The sequence below is a fragment of the Ascaphus truei genome, unplaced genomic scaffold (genome assembly GCF_040206685.1).
Source record: "Ascaphus truei isolate aAscTru1 unplaced genomic scaffold, aAscTru1.hap1 HAP1_SCAFFOLD_206, whole genome shotgun sequence".
Classification (NCBI taxonomy): domain Eukaryota; kingdom Metazoa; phylum Chordata; class Amphibia; order Anura; family Ascaphidae; genus Ascaphus; species Ascaphus truei.
The window spans coordinates 500126-517352 of record NW_027454968.1 but is presented as its reverse complement, the minus strand read 5'-3'; the positions used below and the strand labels follow the sequence as shown (position 1 = coordinate 517352).

Here is a 17227-nt window from a genome sequence, read left to right as displayed (position 1 = left end):
ATGGAATAGTAGTGAGAGAGCGCACGCCGCTCTGTATACTGTGCATGGAATAGTAGTGAGAGAGCGCACGCCGCTCTGTATACTGTGCGTGGAATAGCAGTGAGAGAGCGCACGCCGCTCTGTATACTGTGCGTGGAATAGCAGTGAGAGAGCGCTTTATTCTCTCCATCCTGTGGTGTTTCCTCGGCTTCTCCTCTGGGAAATGACAGATGTGACGGCTGCTGGACACGGGACAATGCGTCTCGGAGAGGAGGAAACGCAGGTTCCTGTCCCCAGGCAGCTGTGTGCTACCAACCCCCCTACTACGGAGTGACCCGACGGCACCGACCCGACAGCACGCACCAAATCCTGACGCCCCAACCCTCCAACACGCACCAAATCCTGACGCCCCAACCCTCCAACACGCACCAAATCCTGACGCCCCAACCCTCCAACACGCACCAAATCCTGACGCCCCAACCCTCCAACACGCACCAAATCCTGACGCCCCAACCCTCCAACCCGCACCAAATCCTGACGCCCCAACCCTCCAACCCGCACCAAATCCTGACGCCCCAACCCTCCAACACGCACCAAATCCTGACGCCCCAACCCTCCAACACGCACCAAATCCTGACGCCCCAACCCTCCAACACGCACCAAATCCTGACGCCCCAACCCTCCAACCCGCACCAAATCCGGACGCCCCAACCCTCCAACACGCACCAAATCCTGACGCCCCAACCCTCCAACACGCACCAAATCCTGACGCCCCAACCCTCCAACACGCACCAAATCCTGACGCCCCAACCCTCCAACACGCACCAAATCCTGACGCCCCAACCCTCCAACACACACCAAGTCCTGACGCCCCAACCCTCCAATACGCACCAAATCCTGACGCCCCAACCCTCCAACACGCACCAAGTCCTGACGCCCCAACCCTCCAACACACACCAAGTCCTGACGCCCCAACCCTCCAATACGCACCAAATCCTGACGCCCCAACCCTCCAACCCGCACCAAATCCTGACGCCCCAACCCTCCAACCCGCACCAAATCCTGACGCCCCAACCCTCCAATACGCACCAAATCCTGACGCCCCAACCCTCCAACCCGCACCAAATCCTGACGCCCCAACCCTCCAACCCGCACCAAATCCTGACGCCCCAACCCTCCAACACGCACCAAATCCTGACGCCCCAACCCTCCAACCCGCACCAAATCCTGACGCCCCAACCCTCCAACACGCACCAAATCCTGACGCCCCAACCCTCCAACACGCACCAAATCCTGACGCCCCAACCCTCCTACCCGCACCAAATCCTGACGCCGAAACCCTCCAACACGCACCAAATCCTGACGCCCCAACCCTCCAACACGCACCAAATCCTGACGCCCCAACCCTCCAACACGCACCAAATCCTGACGCCCCAACCCTCCAACACGCACCAAATCCTGACGCCCCAACCCTCCAACACGCACCAAATCCTGACGCCCCAACCCTCCAACACGCACCAAGTCCTGACGCCCCAACCCTCCAACACACACCAAGTCCTGACGCCCCAACCCTCCAACACGCACCAAATCCTGACGCCCCAACCCTCCAACACGCACCAAATCCTGACGCCCCAACCCTCCAACACGCACCAAATCCTGACGCCCCAACCCTCCAACACGCACCAAATCCTGACGCTCCAACCCTCCAACACACACCAAGTCCTGACGCCCCAACCCTCCAACACGCACCAAATCCTGATGCCCCAACCCTCCAACACGCACCAAATCCTGACGCCCCAACCCTCCAACACGCACCAAATCCTGACGCCCCAACCCTCCAACACGCACCAAATCCTGACGCCCCAACCCTCCAACACACACCAAGTCCTGACGCCCCAACCCTCCAACCCGCACCAAATCCTGACGCCCCAACCCTCCAACACGCACCAAATCCTGACGCCCCAACCCTCCAACACGCACCAAATCCTGACGCCCCAACCCTCCAACACGCACCAAATCCTGACGCCCCAACCCTACAATATGCACCAAATCCTGACGCCCCAACCCTCCAACCCGCACCAAATCCTGACGCCCCAACCCTCCAACCCGCACCAAGTCCTGACGCCCCAACCCTCCAATATGCACCAAATCCTGACGCCCCAACCCTCCAACCCGCACCAAATCCTGACGCCCCAACCCTCCAACACACACCAAGTCCTGACGCCCCAACCCTCCAACCCGCACCAAATCCTGACGCCCCAACCCTCCAACACGCACCAAATCCTGACGCCCCAACCCTCCAACACGCACCAAATCCTGACGCCCCAACCCTCCAACACGCACCAAATCCTGACGCCCCAACCCTCCAACACGCACCAAATCCTGACGCCCCAACCCTCCAACCCGCACCAAATCCTGACGCCCCAACCCTCCAACACGCACCAAATCCTGACGCCCCAACCCTCCAACACGCACCAAATCCTGACGCCCCAACCCTCCAACACGCACCAAATCCTGACGCCCCAACCCTCCAACACGCACCAAATCCTGACGCCCCAACCCTCCAACACGCACCAAATCCTGACGCCCCAACCCTCCAACCCGCACCAAATCCTGACGCCCCAACCCTCCAACACGCACCAAATCCTGACGCCCCAACCCTCCAACACGCACCAAATCCTGACGCCCCTACCCTCCAACCCGCACCAAATCCTGACGTCCCAACCCTCCAACACGCACCAAATCCTGACGCCCCAACCCTCCAACACGCACCAAATCCTGACGCCCCAACCCTCCAACACGCACCAAATCCTGACGCCCCAACCCTCCAACCCGCACCAAATCCTGACGCCCCAACCCTCCAACACGCACCAAATCCTGACGCCCCAACCCTCCAACACGTACCAAATCCTGACTCCCCAACCCTCCAACCCGCACCAAATCCTGATGCCCCAACCCTCCAACACGCACCAAATCCTGACGCCCCAACCCTCCAACACACACCAAGTCCTGACGCCCCAACCCTCCAACACGCACCAAGTCCTGACGCCCCAACCCTCCAATACGCACCAAATCCTGACGCCCCAACCCTCCAACCCGCACCAAGTCCTGACGCCCCAACCCTCCAACACGCACCAAATCCTGACGCCCCAACCCTCCAACACGCACCAAATCCTGACGCCCCAACCCTCCAACACGCACCAAATCCTGACGCCCCAAACCTCCAACACGCACCAAGTCCTGACGCCCCAACCCTCCAACACGCACCAAATCCTGACGCCCCAACCCTCCAACCCGCACCAAATCCTGACGCCCCAACCCTCCAACACGCACCAAATCCTGACGCCCCAACCCTCCAACACGCACCAAATCCTGATGCCCCAACCCTCCAACACGCACCAAGTCCTGACGCCCCAACCCTCCAACACGCACCAAACCTCCAACACGCACCAAATCCTGACACCCCAACCCTCCAACCCGCACCAAATCCTGACGCCCCAACCCTCCAACCCGCACCAAATCCTGACGCCCCAACCCTCCAACACGCACCAAATCCTGACGCCCCAACCCTCCAACACGTACCAAATCCTGACTCCCCAACCCTCCAACCCGCACCAAATCCTGACGCCCCAACCCTCCAACACGCACCAAATCCTGACGCCCCAACCCTCCAACACGCACCAAGTCCTGACGCCCCAACCCTCCAACACGCACCAAGTCCTGACGCCCCAACCCTCCAATACGCACCAAATCCTGACGCCCCAACCCTCCAACCCGCACCAAGTCCTGACGCCCCAACCCTCCAACACGCACCAAATCCTGACGCCCCAACCCTCCAACACGCACCAAATCCTGACGCCCCAACCCTCCAACACGCACCAAATCCTGACGCCCCAAACCTCCAACACGCACCAAGTCCTGACGCCCCAACCCTCCAACACGCACCAAATCCTGACGCCCCAACCCTCCAACCCGCACCAAATCCTGACGCCCCAACCCTCCAACACGCACCAAATCCTGACGCCCCAACCCTCCAACACGCACCAAATCCTGATGCCCCAACCCTCCAACACGCACCAAGTCCTGACGCCCCAACCCTCCAACACGCACCAAACCTCCAACACGCACCAAATCCTGACACCCCAACCCTCCAACCCGCACCAAATCCTGACGCCCCAACCCTCCAACCCGCACCAAATCCTGACGCCCCAACCCTCCAACACGCACCAAATCCTGACGCCCCAACCCTCCAACACGCACCAAATCCTGATGCCCCAACCCTCCAACACGCACCAAGTCCTGACGCCCCAACGCTCCAACACGCACCAAACCTCCAACACGCACCAAATCCTGACACCCCAACCCTCCAACCCGCACCAAATCCTGACGCCCCAACCCTCCAACACGCACCAAGTCCTGACGCCCCAACCCTCCAACACGCACCAAATCCTGATGCCCCAACCCGCACCAAATCCTGACACCCCAACCCTCCAACCCGCACCAAATCCTGATGCCCCAACCCTCCAACACGCACCAAGTCCTGACGCCCCAACCCTCCAACACGCACCAAATCCTGATGCCCCAACCCGCACCAAATCCTGACGCCCCAACCCTCCAACCCGCACCAAATCCTGACGCCCCAACCCTCCAACACGCACCAAATCCTGACGCCCCAACCCTCCAACACGCACCAAATCCTGACGCCCCAACCCTCCAACACGCACCAAGTCCTGACGCCCCAACCCTCCAACACGCACCAAGTCCTGACGCCCCAACCCTCCAACACGCACCAAACCTCCAACACGCACCAAATCCTGACGCCCCAACCCTCCCACACGCACCAAAGACAGCAGCACCGCACGATTGGACTTTTTAATCTCTATGGTTTGTATTTATTTATACTTATATGTGGAATTGATTTGATGCGTACATGTGTTTTAAAGCTGGGCTCACCACATCGGGTTCTGATCGCCCCTCGCTGACATCTGTTTAACTGTAGAGGACCTAATATTAATATCTAAATAATTCTAATTATTTATCTAACAACTATTTAATCATCAGCTTTTCCACGTATTCCGTGTTATTAAAGGCGTTATAATGGGAAAGGGTTTATCAGAGAGAGATACGGCGCTGTGTCAGGCTCATGTCACTGCGTTCCCGGGGATTTGGGGCTCCTGACAAAGGCCAAAGGAATCTCTCCACTTGGGAGGCGGCCAATCAGAAGCTGTCATTTATTCCTAAGGTTTACGAGCCCTCGAAACTGGTCTGGAAACTGCCTGGCGCATTGCAACATCACGCGTGTAGTGTGTGGCAGAGGAAATGTTAGGATATACAGGGGTGGGTGTGTGTCTCAGAGTGTGTGTTTGTGTGTATCTGTGTGTGTGTGTTTGCATGAATGTGGGTGTCAGTGTGTGTGTGTCAGTAAGTGTGCGTTTGTCAAAGTGTGTGCATGTGTAAGTGCCAGTGTGCCAGTGTGTGTTGCAGGCAGTGTGTGTGTGCCATTGTGCAATGTTCATGTGCCAGTGTGTGTGCCTGTGTCCGTGTGCCAGAGTGTGTGTGCCATTGTGCAATGTTCATGTGCCAGTGTGTGTGCCTGTATCCGTGTGCCAGAGTGTGTGTGCCATTGTGCAATGTTCATGTGCCAGTGTGTGTGCCTGTGTCCGTGTGCCAGTGTCCATGTGCCAGAGTGCGTGTGCCAGTGTGCATGTTCATGTGTGTGGGTGTGTGTGCATCAGTGTGTCACAACAACCTCCCACTGCCTCCCCATCACTATAATAGTGCAGAACATGACAAAGTCCTGGGAAATCGCAGATCCAACCGAGGTAAGAACAGAGGCAGCCGTCACAAACCCTCAGAAGCTGCATACACACCGAGAGCGTCCCACCCCGCAACAGGACATACTGTGCAGGGCCCTAAATCATTTCAAAGGAGACGGAGAGTAGATACAGAGCCGTGCCCAATAACTGCCACTGTCATCGGACGTCCCCACATAGATGTGTCAACTGGACCTCAGCATTGCCCGCGGAACCAGAGACAGGGAAGGATACGGTGACACAACACGTGCAACAACCCTAATATCAGACACCAGGCAGAGAGATCCACGCCCCGCAGAGATACCCATCCAAAAGGGAGGCATGGAGACAGCAGCCGGAGAACCGGCGCAGCGGGGGGGGGGGGGGCAATACGCCATCATAACGGCATTCGCCGCGTGTGGGGAAAAGGGGCTACGGCCCTATTGCCCCCCCGTTGGCGTGTAACAATACCATTGGTGTGTGTGTGTGTGTAGCTTGACAAAGGACTTTATTGTCCAATACGTCGCCGACGTTTTATCTTTTTGATTACGGATGGAATAAAAACATTTCCTTATCATTGAGCGAGCGCTGCAGACTTAGTTTCTATAGATATTCTTCCGTGTGCACCCTATAGGATGCAAAGTATTGCTGATATACTTACATATTATTTAGAGTGATGCAGATATCTCTATTTTTTGTGTTTATATATATATATATTTATATATATACAGTGGTCGACAAATCACCAAAAAATCTACTCGCCACCTATACCACACGTGTGCTGCTTGGGCCAATAGGAGCTCGCCACGATGTTAAATCCACTCGCCCGGGGCGAGCAAATGTATAGGTTTGTCGAACACTGTATATATATACATATATATTGTGACGGGCGCCTACGCCAATGTTCATCTGCCCCGGGTGCTCCTTATGATTGTGGGCAATGTATTCACAGAAGAATCGACGCACAATACTTTCCTCCGGGCAAACGGGAATGTGTTGAGTAGACGTTTTCAGCCACGTCCAGGACCTTCCTCAAGGTGTGAGACATTGGGGCTTATTCTGTAAGCTCCGTTAGCGCAGAACCGCGCGCTCCTCACGGAAAGCCCCCATTGACTTGAATGGGGTTTTCCGTGCAGATCGCGCAGTTCAGCGCTTACAGAATAAACCCCATTGAGCCTTGAGACAGCTTCAATAAATTCACGTTGTGTCTTGGTGAAAGTTCTGTGCATGCGGATTCTCCAGTGAATGAATACAAATTAAAATTAATAATATATATATATATAATTGATGTACACATGTAAGATCTTAGACTCCCAGAATCTGGATGTGTAAACGTACGATGCTGTCTGTGTGTTACAGGTGATGAAGGCCAAGAAAGAGACCAGCTGCCCCCGAGTGACCAGACATTTTCCTAGAAGACTCTTTCGACACATACACAATGGTGTACAGATACCATGCAGTTACAAATACAGTTTTGGTACTGTACCTGAGCCGCGGGCGGGGCTCTTGCCTGGGACCCTGCCACTTGCCTCTGCTCGAGAACACCCCGTTCGGTGAGAAGCACATTGTGGTAGCCACTTGGCACATGGCGCTGTTGTTGGTGAGATCCAGGTGGAGGAGGCCTACAGACCGAGGCTTCGGGACTGAGCTGCACCAGGTCATTCAGAGATTGTGTGGGCCTGATGTTTGTCGGAGGGTATGGGGAGCACACAAAGCTGATGCGCTTGTTAGAGTTCACCATCTTCTTGGAATTGTTGAATGTTCTCAAGATGGGACTGAATGTGGAGCTGGAGTTGGCTTGCTCCTTGGCTGGTATTTGCACGGCGTCTTTGTCTGGGTGATCAGACACCACAGAAATGTCTAATACAGAGAGCAATGAGCTCAACGACATGGCATTGACAAGCTTCACCTTGGATGTGGACAGGGTGTCGCTGGAGCTGACCAGCTCATCCGATGGCAGAAACGTGTAGCTGTACTGGGTAGCAGGTACATGTCCAAGCACATCCTTCGAGTGGTCCCTGATGGGCTGAGCCCCGTTGGTGGGAAGGGTGGTTGAGGATAGGACTTTGACATATTTAGCTGGGATATAAAAAGGTCTAGCCTGGTTACTGGGACACACGTGCCACCAGTGATCATTTGTCCTTTTCAGAAGGATGTATCTCTCATTGGGTTTTATAGAGATGACTCTCCCATCCTTAGCTGTGTACTCAAACTCATGCTCCACCAGCACAAACTCCTTGTCCACAAATCCAGGTGACTGCATCCCGATTGGCAACATGATGTCCCCCCCAAGTGTCCAGATGTCACCTGGAAAGAAATTAAACATGGATTATTGCCACAGGAGCCAAGGTTAATTTACAGGTACAAAATAAGGTCTGCAGGTCTTAGTATAGCTCCCAAAAATAGAAGTAGCTGACTTTCCCCAATACAATATTCAGAGGAACTGAGCTGCTTCTCTTGGCAAGAAGAGGCATGTGTATACATATCTGGCATAGTTTGAATTCAGGAGAGGGGGGGGGGAAGCAATATTGGCAAACAGGTCTCATAACGGTATCCAACGAAACACACGTTCCGTCTGCCAACCTTCAGGTAATGAGATCGTTCAGGAGGTCGGGCTCCGAAGATGGAGAGGTGGCCACCAACGTATGACTTCACGGCAAAGAACGTCACCCACATCACCGTCTTACTCTTCATATTTTGAGGTTTACAGGAAAATCTTTAGTTTGTATTTACTACACATGCCCACCCTCGGGAGAGGGGGGCGGGGGAGAGAGAGTGGATGTCACCTCCACGCACAGAGAACACAATATTTGATGTTTCAACCCAATCTTGACCCCGACCCATGGACCTTAACAACAAATAAAGATGTATCCTCTTATGACGGTGTACGCAGCACCTAACAAAAGCCCAATTTACAGACCTTAAGCCTAAGAGCTGACTATCTTTTGAGGCACAGGGAGTCAAGGGGGCCTTACCCAACGGTCAGAAGCGGCTAGCAGAGGAATGAAAATGACTCTCCAACTGCACAGAGCAGGGCTCCCACAGGTGTGCTCCCCTCTTCTCTCTCAGTTGGATGCGGGATTTAATGAAATTCAGTGTTATGAAAACAAACATTTCCAGTCAAACTACAATTAGCCCGATCGGCAGCCTGGGGAACAGGGAACACGGGATAAGGGAGAGACTTTGGGTGATCACGGGACCTGAAGCAAGAATGAGTCAGACTAAAAACTGAGGAGACACCCTAAACTAAACAGGAATCGCGGGAGCTGCCGTGGGCGCCTCAGAGAGGGCACGGGAGCTGGACTGTGCTGGGAGGAGAGAGTCACCGGCCCCTGTGTGTATACTCGGGAGAGAGAGTCACTGACCCCTGTGTGTACACTCGGGAGAGAGTCACTGACCCCTGTGTATACACTCGGAAGAGAGAGTCACTGACCCCTGTCTGTACACTCGGGAAAGAGTCACTGACCCCGGTGTGTACACTCGGGAGAGAGTCACTGACCCCGGTGTGTACACTCGGGAGAGAGTCACTGACCCCTGTGTGTACACTCGGGAGAGAGTCACTGACCCCTGTGTATACACTCGGGAGAGAGAGTCACTGGACCCCTGTGTGTACACTCGGGAGAGAGTCACTGACCCCTGTGTGTACTCTCGGGAGAGAGTCACTGACCCCTGTGTGTATACTCGGGAGAGAGAGTCACTGACCCCTGTGTGTACACTCGGGAGAGAGAGTCACCGGCCCCTGTGTGTACACTCGGGAGAGAGTCACTGACCCCTGTGTGTAGACTCAGGAGAGAGAGTCACTGACCCCTGTGTGTACACTTGGGAGAGAGTCACTGACCCCTGTGTGTATACTCGGGAGAGTCACTGACCCCTGTGTGTACACTTGGGAGTAAGAGTCACTGACCCCTGTGTGTATACTCAGGAGAGAGTAACTGGCCCCTGTGTGTACACTTGGGAGAGAGTCACTGACCCCTGTGTGTACACTCGGGAGTAAGAGTCACTGTCCCCTGTGTGTATACTCGGGAGAAAGAGTCACTGGTCCCTGTGTGTACACTTGGGAGAGAGTCACTGACCCCTGTGTGTATACTCGGGAGAGAGTCACTGACCCCTGTGTGTAGACTCGGGAGAGAGTCACTGGTCCCTGTGTGTACACTCGGGAGAGAGTCACTGACCCCTGTGTGTACACTTGGGAGAGAGTCACTGACCCCTGTGTGTATACTTGGGAGAGAGTCACTGACCCCTGTGTGTACACTCAGGAGAGAGTCACTGGTCCCTGTGTGTATACTCGGGAGAGAGTCACTGGTCCCTGTGTGTATACTCGGGAGAGAGTCACTGACCCCTGTGTGTATTCTCGGGAGGGAGTCACTGACCCCTGTGTGTACACTTAAGGAAGAGAGGACCACAGCCAGTATTAGTATAGGTAAGGTCCCACCTGTGTACCCAACTCCCCACTGCGCAAACAGAGCCGGCGGCGGCTGTCCTGTTAATTTGCGTCCCCGTTCTTATTTTTAAAAGGCATGGTTTGTGGGATCTTAACGATTCGCTTACAACGTCTGTGTGTTTTGTATTGTATTGTATGTCTTTATTTATATAGCACCAAAAGTGTACTCAGCGCTTCACAGAGAATACAGCACAGGGAATTATAATAATACAATAAGCGCAGCAAAATCAGACAGTAGGAAAGGAAATCCCTGCCCCGAAGAGCTTACACTCTGAGAGGTTTGATGGGGAACTCAGAGACAGCAGGTGAGGGAATAAGTGCTGTGTATGGCAGGGCTTGGCCACAAGGGTGGTAGGAGTGACTGAGTGTGGGACAGTGACCGTGAGTGCAGGCTGTTGGGATGCTTAACTTATGGGGTGAGATTTAAGGTTGGTCAGTATTAAATGAGAGGGTTAACACCATTTACAGGGGAAGAGATGGCAGGTAGGCGTGCGTAAGATCAGGAGTGTGTGTCTGGGTTCAGGCTTATGTGTGACTTATCAATTTCCCCAATTGGAGAATGTGAGGAGGAGGATGGGAGGTAAGAGGGGACAGGGAAGGTAAGAGGTGAGGGGAGGGAAGAGGGGGGTGAGGGAAGAGGAGAGGGGGAAGTGGGGTGGTGAGGGGAGATGGGGTGGGACGGGGTGAGGGATGGAGAGAGGAAGGAAGGTGAGTGAGAGAGGAAGGCAAGGGGAGGATGGGGGGTGGGGGCAGGTAGGGAGAAGAGGGGAGAGAGGAGGAGGAAATGGGGAGAGGAGGAAGGAGAGGGGAGAGAGAAGATGCAGTGGGAAAGAGAGTAAGGAGGGGAGGAAGCAGAATGGAGAGGGGAATAATGGAGGTGGGGGAGAGAGAATGGAAGGAGTGAGAGACAGAATAGTGGGTAGGGAAGGGAGAATGAGAGAAAATGGGGGAGGGAGGGAGTGGAGGTATGGAGGGGAGAGAGCGAATTTGGGAGTGAGAGATGGAGGAGAGAGAATTGGTGGAGGGAGGTGGGGGGGAGAGTGGAGGGAGGTGGGGGGGGGGAGTGGAGGGGGGGAGAGTGGTGGGGGGGGAGTGGAGGGGGGGAAAGTGGGGGGAAGAGAGTGGAGGGAGGTAGGGGGGAAGAGAGTGGAGGGAGGTGGGGGGGAAGAGAGTGGAGGGAGGTGGGGGGGAGAGTGGAGGGAGGTGGGGGAGAGTGGAGGGGGGGAAAGTGGGGGAGAGAGTGGAGGGAGGTGGGGGGAAGAGAGTGGAGGGAGGTGGGGGGGAAGAGAGTGGAGGGAGGTGGGGGGGTAGAGAGTGGAGGGAGGTGGGAAGGAAGAGAGTGGAGGGAGGTGGGGGGGAAGAGAGTGGGGGGGAAGAGAGTGGAGGGAGGTGGGGGGGAAGAGAGTGGAGGGAGGTGAGGGGGAAGAGAGTGGAGGGAGGTGAGGGGGAAGAGATTCGAGGGAGGTGGGGGTGAGAGAGTGGAGGGAGGTGGGGGGGAGAGAGTGGAGGGAGGTGGGGGGGAGAGTGTGGGGGGGAGAGTGGAGGGAGGTGGGGGGGAGGGAGATGGGGGGGAGAGAGTGGTGGGGGGGGAGATTGGAGGGAGGTGGGGGGGAGATTGGAGGGAGGTGGGGGAGAGAGTGGAGGGAGGTGGGGGGGAGAGTGGAGGGAGGTGGGGTGAGAGAGTGGAGGGAGGTGGGGGGGGGGAGAGTGGAGGGAGGTGGGGGGGGGGAGAGTGGAGGGAGGTGGGTGGGGAGAGTGGAAGGAGGTGGGGGGGGGAGAGTGGAAGGAGGTGGGGGGGGGAGAGTGGAGGGTGGTGGGGGGAAGATTGGAGGGAGGTGGGGGAGAGAGTGGAGCGAGGTGGGGTGAGAGAGTGGAGGGAGGTGGGGGGAAGATTGGAGGGAGGTGGGGGAGAGAGTGGAGGGAGGATGGGTGAGAGGGTGGGGGGGGGGAGAGTGTGGAGGGGAGAGTTTGTATTATGTTAGGAAGCTAAAATAAACCAATAACACAACATTATATGGGAACACTGATACCTTTATAATATTTATTTGTAGGCGATTTCATGTGTTTTGCTGTTGAAAACCTGGTTCCCCCCCACGTATGGGACGTATGTGAAAGCAGCCGTTACCCCCCTTACATTCTTTTGTTTTTTTTTTACATGGCTGGGAGGTAGGGGGTCCTGGCCTGGAACTAAACCCCATTTATTCCAGTTCCGGGGACCCCCTAGCTCCCCAAATACCAGGAACGCCGGCGCTGGTACAGCCAGACCGTTTACAATCACCTGCGTCCCGCGGGCCAATGGGAGGGCCGCAAAGGCTGATGTCGCGGCTTCTTATTGGCTTGTGTAATGTGTTATTTATTTGATTTTATATGATCCAGACCCTTTTTATGCCAACAGCGGGAGGAGTATTTGCTAGGGTGTAAGGGAAGTACCGCAGGCCCTTGGGGTCTATGGGAACAGGCCTGAAGAAGGGGCACCCGCCCCGAAACGTTGCCCCCCTCATCCCTCCAAATTTCTCTTACTGTTGTCTTTTACCACCGTTTGTCCCCTTTTCCCTCCCCTCCTGTCCTTGTGTTACCCCTTACCTGCCCCCTCCTTGTCCTTCTGTTACCCCTTACCTGCCCCCTCCTTGTCCTTCTGTTACCCCTTACCTGCCCCCTCCCTGTCCTTGTGTTACCCCTTACTTACCCCCTCCCTGTCCTTGTGTTACCCCTTGCCTACCCCCTCCCTGTCCTTGTGTTACCCCTTACCTACCCCCTCCCTGTCTTTGTGTTACCCCTTACCTGCCCCCTCCCTGTCCTTGTGTTACCCATTACCTGCCCCCTCCCTGTCCTTACCTGTCCTTGTGTTACCCATTACCTGCCCCCTCCCTGTCCTTGTGTTACCCATTACCTGCCCCCTCCCTGTCCTTGTGTTACCCCTTACCTACCCCCTCCCTGTCCTTATGTTACCCCTTACCTACCCCCTCCCAGTCCTTGTGTTACCCCTTACCTGCCCCCTCCCTCTCATCGTTATTGTCCTTTTTGTATACACAGTATCTATTGTTATAGCAATGTACAATTTGTATAGCATCTTGTTTGACACGCAATACTTCTACTTCGTGTTATTGGCTTAAACCAAGTGTCATATTGTCTTTAATGTGGAGTCCTGGGGCATCTCCTTTTCTTATTGTGTAATGCTAGGGGATTCCGGCGGCCATTTTGTTTCCCCCTGCGGGGCATGGTACCGATGTATCTTGACCATCACGGGGTCCCCCAGAGCTGAAATTAACGTGGCTGGGCGGTGAGACCTCCTGCTTCTCCTCTAGGTAATAAAAAGGGCGGGGGGGGGGGGGCGTATGAATATTTGAGGTGCGGTCGCACCCAGGACAGTGCCAGAGTCCAAGGAGAGGGGCAGCTGGCACCACAGTTATTGCTACAGAGACAGTCCCTGAACCCAAGAGCTGACACTCGAACGGAAAGCCGCATCTCATTGTTGCTGGGACAGCCGTGGGCTGGTCTCATTAACCCCTTCAGCGCCGGAGGAGAGTCCCCCACACAGCGGCCAACCCGCGAGAAAGGAGGTACCCAGCTACACTTAACCCCTTCTGGGCCAAAGCCGTACAATGCCTCCCAGCTACCCGGGGCCCTCAGGCCATCGAAGAAGGAACAGTAAATCTACGTATACACAGACGCCCCAAAAATAAACAGACGTATATACGCTGAATGATCAGCGAGAATATTCTGTGCGCGCGCACGGTTCTGGGGTCGGCGGGCTTTTATAAAACCTGCTGATGACAAGTATGTCACGTTTTGGGGCGTCCGCTCGTTTGAGTGACAGCTGTCACGTTTTGGGGCGTCTGCTCGTTTGAGTGACAGCTGTCACGTTTTGGGGCGTCCGCTCGTTTGAGTGACAGTGGCCCTGCCCTCTCCTACAGGTTGCACATCCACCGCTCTGCAGCAGTGCTACCAGCAGTGAAGGGGTTAACCCGTGTTGCACTCAGTCGGCTATTTGCGATCCCGTTTGACCTCTGTGGCCGCCGTCCGCTCAGCGCCTTCCTGCTTTCCGGCTTTGTGTTGGAGACGAAACAAGCAGCGAAGTGTCTGTGTGAGAGCGGTGCCCGGCGCAGGAACCGGCGCAGGAACCGGCGCAGGAAGGCGAGGGGTTCCTGTGTGAGAGCGGTGCCCGGCGCAGGAACCGGCGCAGGAAGGCGAGGGGTTCCTGTGTGAGAGCGGTGCCCGGCGCAGGAACCGGCGCAGGAAGGCGAGGGGTTCCTGTGTGAGAGCGGTGCCCGGCGCAGGAAGGCGAGGGGTTTCTGTGTGTCACTGGTAACGTCGCAGGGGCGTACATCTGTGCTATAGGCAGTCATTAGGCTGCATCGTCTGTTACCTGGTATCTGGTCCCCCCAAACATCCGCGCCCCAAAACATCTGCACCCATAAACATCCCCACCCCCAAATATCCACACACCATAGCATCCATACCCCCCAAACATCCATACCCCCCAAACATCCACACACCCCAAACCTTAATGGGACCAGCTGTGAGGCTGCACCAATTCCCACGCTATGTAACACCCCCTAACATCCTCACCCCCAAACCTTAATGGGATCAGCTGTGCGGCTGCACCAGTCCCCACGCTATGTAACACCCCCTAATATCCACACACCCAAACCTTAATGGGACCAGCTGTGCGGCTGGACCAGTCCCCACGCTATATAACACCCCTAACGCCCCCAAAGCTTAATGGGACCAGCTGTGCGGCTGCACCAATCCCCACGCTATGTAACACCCCCTAACATCCGCACCCCCAAACCTTAATGGGACCAGCTGTGCGGCTGCACCAATCCCCACGCTTTGTAACACCCCCTAACATCCCCACCCCCAAACCTTAATGGGACCAGCTGTGCGGCTGCACCAATCCCCACGCTATGTAACACCCCCTAACATCCACCCCCCCAAACCTTAATGGGACCAGCTGTGCGGCTGCACCAGTCCCCACGCTATGTAACACCCCCTAACATCCTCACCCCCAAACCTTAATGGGACCAGCTGTGCGGCTGCACCAGTCCCCACGCTATGTAACACCCCCTAACATCCTCACCCCCAAACCTTAATGGGACCAGCTGTGCGGCTGCACCAACACCCACGCTATGTAACACCCCCTAACATCCTCACCCCCAAACCTTAATGGGATCAGCTGTGCGGCTGGACCAGTCCCCACGCTATGTAACACCCCCTAACATCCGCACCCCCAAACCTTAATGGGACCAGCTGTGCGGCTGGACCAATCCCCACGCTATGTAACACCCCCTAACATCCGCACCCCCAAACCTTAATGGGACCAGCTGTGCGGCTGCACCAATCCCCACACTATGTAACACCCCCAAACATCCTCACCCCCAAACCTTAATGGGACCAGCTGTGCGGCTGGACCAATCCCCACGCTATGTAACACCCCCTAACATCCCCACCCCCAAACCTTAATGGGACCAGTTATGCGGCTGGACCAGTCCCAACGCTATGTAACACCCCCCAACATCCACACCCCCAAACCTTAATGGGACCAGCTGTCTATACCAAATGTAGGCGACAGATACCTTACCCTATTTGTGTAATGACAGTTTGGTGGCCCAGAGGAGGCAAACACACAGCCACAGTGACACATTATCCAAAGCTGTCTCATAAGGGGAATATATTCCTTCCTGACCCCAGTAATGGCCATCAGCTTTCTCCCTGGGTCACCGTCCTTCCCACGTTACTTATTAGGTATATCCCTGTATACCTTTCCTGTCTAACAAGGGGTCTAACCTTTCCTTACACATATCTCCTGTATCTGCCCTCACTTTCTCTCTGGGTCACCGTCCTTCCCACGTTACTTATTAGGTATATCCCTGTATACCTTTCCTTTCTAACAAGGGGTCTAACCTTTCCTTACACATATCTCCTGTATCTGCCCTCACTTTCTCTCTGGGTCACCGTCCTTCCAATGTTACTTATTAGGTATATCCCTGTATACCTTTGTTTTGTGCGTTGCTGCCGAGTGATACATTACAACATAAACAGGTACTATTTAGATGAGCTTTCCAGTCCCTATTATCTTTAAGACAGACCATGTGACTGCGTAATGCTAAAGACCCCAACAGTAGGATAAATGAATGAATGAATAACCAGATACTTGTAGGGGGGTCCCCTAAACATAAACTTGATAGAAGACAGGTACTGGGTTGCAGTCCCGGATGGTAAGCTCACTAATAAGTGACGCTGTAGTTAACAATAACACCAGGAAGATTGAGCATAATAACCCCCTATAACGTACCAATTGTCTAAATAAAGTCCTGACCAGGAAAACATGTAGCAAGCGACTGACTCACTCTGAGTGCTGCACAGTCCATGCGATCCGCAGGTAAGGGGTCCCCAGGTGTGCTTCCATCCAAAGGTGAGGGGTCCCCAGGTGTGCTTCCGTCCAAAGGTATGGGGTCTCCAGGTGTGCTTCCGTCCAAGGGTGAGGGGTCCCCAGGTGTGCTTCCGTCCAAAGGTATGGGGTCCCCAGGTGTGCTTCCGTCCAAAGGTATGTTGTCCCCAGGTGTGCTTCCGTCCAAGGGGTAGGCTAGTAGACAAGGAGAAAAACTGGAAGAGCACTACTGTAGGTATCAAAAAAGTAGAAATAAGGGTGCGTATCCCATAAAGAGATTATTTATTGGTCATGGAAAAACAGGGCGATGGAGAACCCTACCAACGTTTCCCGCGTCACAGAGCGCGTTCTCAAGGTATATCTCACGCCGCTCCCCGTTATATCTCACACCTTGAGAAAGCGCTCTGAGAAGCGTGAAACGTTGGTAGGGTTCTCCATCGCCCTGTTTTTCCATGACCAATAAATAATCTCTTTATGGGATACGCACCCTCCTCTCTACTTTTTTGATACCTACAGCAGTGCTCTTCCAGTTTTTCTCCTTCTCTACTAGCCTATTATCCTTAATCAGGGGCTATCGCGATATCTTTCATCAACAAATTAAAATACACGTTAAAAAAAAATGGG

The 17227-nt window shown here is 54.8% G+C and overlaps 1 protein-coding gene across 1 annotated transcript; it reads right to left on the bottom strand.

Moving 5' to 3' along the window:
- Window positions 1–7182: 7182 nt before the first annotated feature.
- Window positions 7183–16848, bottom strand: LOC142477233 (uncharacterized). The gene is made up of 2 exons (XM_075582229.1): window positions 16563–16848; window positions 7183–8078 (listed from the first exon to the last, which is right to left on the bottom strand). Exon 2 carries the CDS (start codon window positions 8047–8049, stop codon window positions 7183–7185), a length of 867 nt encoding a protein of 288 aa, XP_075438344.1. The 5' UTR covers window positions 8050–8078; window positions 16563–16848.
- Between the last annotated feature and the right edge of the window lie 379 nt (window positions 16849–17227).

Coding starts and splice junctions, on each gene's coding strand:
- LOC142477233 (XM_075582229.1), bottom strand. CDS start 8,049: ATGTTGCCAATCGGGATGCAGTCACCTGGATTTGTGGACAAGGAGTTT.